The sequence below is a fragment of the Rhagoletis zephyria genome, unplaced genomic scaffold (genome assembly GCF_001687245.7).
Source record: "Rhagoletis zephyria isolate East Lansing unplaced genomic scaffold, Rhagoletis_zephyria_1.1 Rzeph_scaffold_25353, whole genome shotgun sequence".
Classification (NCBI taxonomy): domain Eukaryota; kingdom Metazoa; phylum Arthropoda; class Insecta; order Diptera; family Tephritidae; genus Rhagoletis; species Rhagoletis zephyria.
Genome location: NW_016182411.1, coordinates 740 through 5,913, shown reverse-complemented (window position 1 = coordinate 5,913; position 5,174 = coordinate 740). Strand labels below are relative to the sequence as shown.

At 38.1% G+C, this 5,174-nt stretch overlaps 2 protein-coding genes across 3 annotated transcripts; one reads left to right on the top strand and one right to left on the bottom strand.

Moving 5' to 3' along the window:
- Nucleotides 1–496: 496 nt before the first annotated feature.
- Nucleotides 497–1,511, top strand: VhaM9.7-b (Vacuolar H[+] ATPase M9.7 subunit b). Its single transcript, XM_017638523.1, has 3 exons — nt 497–792; nt 860–907; nt 972–1,511. Exons 1-3 carry the CDS (start codon nt 698–700, stop codon nt 1,096–1,098), a joined length of 270 nt encoding a protein of 89 aa, XP_017494012.1. The 5' UTR covers nt 497–697; the 3' UTR covers nt 1,099–1,511.
- A 1,259-nt stretch (nt 1,512–2,770) lies between these two features.
- LOC108382124 (60S acidic ribosomal protein P0) lies at nt 2,771–4,480 on the bottom strand. Of its 2 annotated transcripts, XM_017638524.1 has the most exons (3): nt 4,391–4,480; nt 4,169–4,269; nt 2,771–3,950 (listed from the first exon to the last, which is right to left on the bottom strand). In XM_017638524.1, the coding sequence occupies exons 2-3, from the start codon at nt 4,220–4,222 to the stop codon at nt 3,051–3,053; spliced, it is 954 nt and encodes a 317-aa protein (XP_017494013.1). In that variant the 5' UTR covers nt 4,223–4,269; nt 4,391–4,480; the 3' UTR covers nt 2,771–3,050. The 2 variants fall into 2 exon arrangements, with proteins under 2 accessions (XP_017494013.1, XP_017494014.1); XM_017638525.1 differs by lacking the exon at nt 4,169–4,269 and having other exon boundaries at nt 4,391–4,426.
- Nucleotides 4,481–5,174: the final 694 nt, after the last annotated feature.

The window sequence follows — 5,174 nt, the reverse complement described above, 5'->3', positions numbered from 1 at the left end:
GGAATAGATTGGAAGTCAAGCGGAGTAGAGGAGTCGATTTCAAATTTTTGCAAAAACCGGAGTAAATCTAATCTGATCTTAGTTGAGTCCAACCACGAATTCTTTACATTTTAACGCTAATGACCCACAGATGGCGGGAAAACACAGGGTTGTATCAGACTTTCGACGTGGTTTCGAGTTGGTTAGCTTTTAACCATCTCAGTGAAATGGTTAAGTGCTGTCATTTTTATAAGACGAAACTACGCTAAATGAAGTGGGTTATTGGGATAACCAACTAAACAGCCATAACTGCGTGGTTAGCCCCGGTGGGGACATGGTATAAGAGCAATATGAAAATTTTGAGAAATTTTTGTGATTTTGAGGATTTTTCAATCGTNAAGAGTAATATGAAAATTTTGAGAAATTTTTGTGATTTTGAGGATTTTTCAATCGTTTTTGAGGAATTTGGTAATTTGTTGTGGCAACACTGCTCTGTAAGAATATTTAGTCAGCGCGCTGAATTCAACAGCTGGGATATGAAATCCCATGGCTGATCATGTGACATTTGTGTAGCTGAAAAGTTTTCCGCTGCCATCGTTTGCCTTTTCTGTATTTTCCAACGGCGTAGTGAACCAATTCCTTTAATTTTCCTCTTTAATAGACTCAATTGGTGGAAACTGTCTTCATATTAACAGTATTAAAGTACACGAGTTACAAAATGGAAAACGCTTGGCTACCCCCTATAATCATCACCTGTATCTGGGCATTTATTGGAATAATTTGTCCATTTTTTGCTCGTGGTCCCAGTAAGGGGTGAGTTGTGCAGTTATAATATTCAAGGTCTAAATATTGCAATTTATTTGATTTTTTCCATTGGTAGCGTCACTCAATGCTGTTTGATGTTGGTCGCGGCCACCTGTTGGTTGTTGTGAGTAAACGAATACAAATCGGAGAAGACTTGAGTCTTAATTCGATTTTTTATGTTTTTTTAGCTGGCTGTGCTGTTATATGACGCAAATGAACCCACTGATTGGACCTCAACTAACCATGAACGAAATCATGATAGTAGCTCGTGAATGGGGAAACCCAATCAAAGACCAAATCGACATAACATACTAAATATTAGTACTTGCGTCATTCGTCATCAGCATTATTGCTGAAGGCCTCCTGTTAACATTGTATTATATTATAAATTTTGTTTGTTATGTTTGTTTACCAATGTAAACTGAACGTGCCTATCTATTTCATCCTGCTACCTTTTAAGCACAAAAACATATCTATTAGTTCAAGTCGCAACTTATTAACAGCTGCATTAAATGCAATGCTGATACATATATCAAGGTTTCGAAGTTCCAATTTTTGGAACCCAATGCAAATACGTAAAATAAAGTGGCCTTATATAATTGAAATCGTTAACAAAAATAAAACACGACAGAGAAACTATAAGAAAAGTCGAAAAGAAAACTTGTTATTAATACATATTAAGAAATACTTAAGTATGTAATAAATGTAGCCTTTTACACTTAACAATATTTCAAAAGCTCGGTTAATCGTATTGTGAGATCCTTTTGAGTTTTTCGATCACCAGCGAACGTCGAATGCAAGGGCCCCTTTTCTTTCAATTAGCCAATGCGGACTTAATAGTTTTTTAATAATTCGCTTATTCAAATACAATTTACACAAATTTGTACAAATTAAAACGAAATAAAAAGAAGTAAAAGTCTTAGTTCGGGCTGAGCCGAACATTAAATACCCGGCGCAAGTATTAAATATATGTTTTTCACCTTTCCGAAAGCTACCGCTACATGGTAAACCGGGGTGTATCCATTTTGAGTAAATTAGCGTCCTTAAATTTCGAAATATTGAAGTTTCAAGCATTTCTGACATTTACTGTTATATGAAAAGCGGCCGTAATTTTAGTTCGAATTCAATAATTTTCAACGTTTTGCTTTTATGTGGCAAGCAGAATAACCATACCGAGTTTGGTACAAATTGGTAGAAAGGTTACCGAGAAACATATATGTGATCATAAGTGGGCGGTGCCACGCCCATTTTTCAAAATTGTATCATAAGCGTATGTATAGGTAAAGAATTGTTGTAAGCATCAATTTTGAATAAATCAGCTTTAATATTTACTGATTTATCGAAGATTTTGTATTTCCCTAAATTACCGTTATATGGGATGTGAGCGTGGTTTTTGTAAAATTTTAAAAATTTTCGGCCATNATGGAAGAGCTTAGTAAACTGGGCAGTAGTGGATGTTTAAGAGAGTTTAAGTGTAGTCTTTCGAATATATTTTGACAAAATATATTTAAGAAATTTGTCGTTCAGATTTATTAAAAAGAGGCGTTTGTGAGCCAAATATATTTAAAGTATTTTAAAACTTTCAACAACTCTACGATTTTCTTCTCAGAGATCGTGCAAACTGAGTATTGGGATTTTCTTTCACAAGTAAAACCGGCCTTTCGAGCTTGTGTTTAGTATTCACGACGTTAGAATTGTATGAAATTCATAAAAATTGTTTAAAATTAGTGTCTAGCCGCCAAAAAGTAAGGAAACAAATGCAAAATCATAAATTTTTCACAATTTTAACACTTCGCTACACCATCGAAACCAAAATTCTGTTCGAAGGAAATTCGATACTCAACGTAAATTTCGATACGGTTGCATAGGTCATAATACGAATTTCACTTTCGATCTTCGATAACCTGCTGTACTTGATAATCTCATACGATCATTGTCACACAAGGTATAATCTCCGCCAAGATCCATTTAAATTAAAAAATAGATATAAATACTAATTACAACTTTATTCCTTGTATAAAGTCCGATTTTACTAATGAATAGTTTAGATTTTGAAACGCACTCCCCTGTGCCGGTAACTTGCCATTGGGTGTGTCAAACCACGACAATAATTTACCAATTAACAAAGAAATGCGCAAAAAATCGCAATATATTCTAAAAAATTCCGTCTTACAACTGTCAATATATCCAGAATGCTTCGTAAAATCCAAAGGCTCATACTCGAAAAAAGCGTAATGGCAAAGTTGAATTGCTTTCTGTTGCCTTCTTTAGTCGAATAGACCGAAACCCATATCGTCGTCCTCTTCAGACTCCGATTCCTCCTTCTTAGCTTCTTCCTTCTTTTCGGCAGCAGCGCCAGCACCAACAGCAGGAGCAACCACAGCAGCGGCGGCAGCAAATTTGCTGGGATCCTTGATGAACTCCTTGATGGTAGCAGCTTCCTTGAACTCGACTTCGGTTGCAGCAGCAATTGCCAACAGATTCTTGAAGCCATTGGCAATGCTGTGTGGCGCGGAAGCAATGGTTGGGTAACCAATCTCCAAAGACACAGCGGCCAAATTGGCAACACCAGCTTGGAATTTCGCGCGGAGATCCTCGGGCTTGATGTCCAAGATTTCAGGCGAGAAAATGGAACCGGAGTCATACACTTGGGTGATGGCCAAACCGTACGAGAAGGGTGAAATGTTCAACATGTTTAGCAAAGTAGCCTCGGAAGCACCGACCTTGTCACCAGGTTTCAAAATGGGCACGTCGTTAATGATTTCAATTGTACCCTTGGAAATCTTGGTCGGAATGGAGAGAGCCTGGAAGAAAGAAGTTTTCTCGGGACCCAGACCAGTGTTTTGGGCCGGAATGACGACGGGCAATGGGGCAATAGCGCCAGCACGGGCTGGGGCACGCACTTTCGATTCAAGCAACTTATCACGTACTTCAGCCAAATCGCCTTTAGTGAATACGAAGCCAACATTGCCTTTAATGTGTGGCAACAACTTTTCCAATTGAGCGTTGTTCTCCAAATGACCGCGGATAGCTTTGCGCATCATAGTGTTCTTACCCATGAGCACAACAGCCAAACCACGCAAGCTGGTACGGATATTTTGCATCTGCTTGGAGCCGACATTATCAGCACCGACAATGAAGCACTTAGGATATTCGTCGAAGAGTTCCTGCAATTAAAGTTCAATACCTTAATCAAATGATGCACATATGACAAAAGATCATAAGCAAAATATGTAATCAGACACAAGTTTTTCTAACATAACGTGCATCAGGATGCCTGGGTTCAGCTTTTTCAAGCAAGGCTTCCAGACGATACACATTCAGACGTAGAAAATTTCTCATCATTTGGCAGAAAATAAGAACATAGAACTGGATGCATACTTACGACAACTTTTAGGAAGTATTGAGCTTTCCAGGCGGCTTTGTTCTCCCTAACCATCTTGAGTCAAGTTGTGTAATTAGGGACTCGTGAATTGAATTTAAGAACTGCAATACACAGGAAATAAATATCGCATATAAATTAGTGGATAAAAACAAGCCAGTGGAAAAACATATTATTATTTTAGAATGCTAGATGTTCTTAATTTTTGCAGATTATTTTACCCACCAAAGCACAAAACGTACGCAAACGACGGTGTCTACGACCAAAATGGCCGAATGTAGAGAGATTTTTATGAAGTTGGCATCGCAAAACGGCTGAATACAGAGTTGCATGATCGTGAGTAGCGCCCTCTGGCGAAGTAACTAAAGAGTGGAATACACTGCATCAGCGGCTTGTCAAACCAACTTTTCTCAATTCGCCATACACCATACAAGCATGAAGTTCTGAACACATTGAAAACGACTAGCTACCGACCACAGCTTCCAATTTGTCATCTTTATTATCTAAGCGCTTTGTCGATGGCGACATGATTTCTTTGAACGCGGCAGCGACATCATGAATTTGTATGAGTTTGACATAAAAGAAGAGGAAGAACCTTATCTGTCGCCAGAAAAATAGAAATAGATCTAATCTGGCCACAACCACAGCCGTCGCGTAGCCCGGTCGTCGCCAAAATAATTATCTACATAAGAGTACGTGTTAAAATAATTTGACAGCTGTGGTTTGTANTTTGCAAGTAACGTACACCGTTTTTATGCTGTTTCAGCTCTCATTTTCATGTTCGGTCCTTATTACCGCCAAGCAATATTATGTGTATACATGGTTATAAGCTGTCAAAATTTTACCTAGCCCCATGAGCTAGGTAAAATTCTGACGTTCTTATTCACCACGAGAAATGTCAGATTTTTACTTTGATCCGTCAAAATCTTCTCTTTTCTATCATTTGGCACAGGCCCTTAGTACCAAAATTGTCATGGCCAATGTCATCTACTAGTAAAGCGCAAAATGA

Excerpts from the sequence above, each read along its gene's own strand:
- VhaM9.7-b (XM_017638523.1), top strand. The coding sequence starts at position 698 with ATGGAAAACGCTTGGCTACCCCCTATAATCATCACCTGTATCTGGGCA. Across the intron at positions 793-859 it reads GCTCGTGGTCCCAGTAAGGG|CGTCACTCAATGCTGTTTGA; the intron begins GTGAGTTGTGCA and ends TTCCATTGGTAG. Across the intron at positions 908-971 it reads GCGGCCACCTGTTGGTTGTT|CTGGCTGTGCTGTTATATGA; the intron begins GTGAGTAAACGA and ends ATGTTTTTTTAG.
- LOC108382124 (XM_017638524.1), bottom strand. The coding sequence starts at position 4,222 with ATGGTTAGGGAGAACAAAGCCGCCTGGAAAGCTCAATACTTCCTAAAA. Across the intron at positions 3,951-4,168 it reads AATACTTCCTAAAAGTTGTC|GAACTCTTCGACGAATATCC; the intron begins GTAAGTATGCAT and ends CTTTAATTGCAG.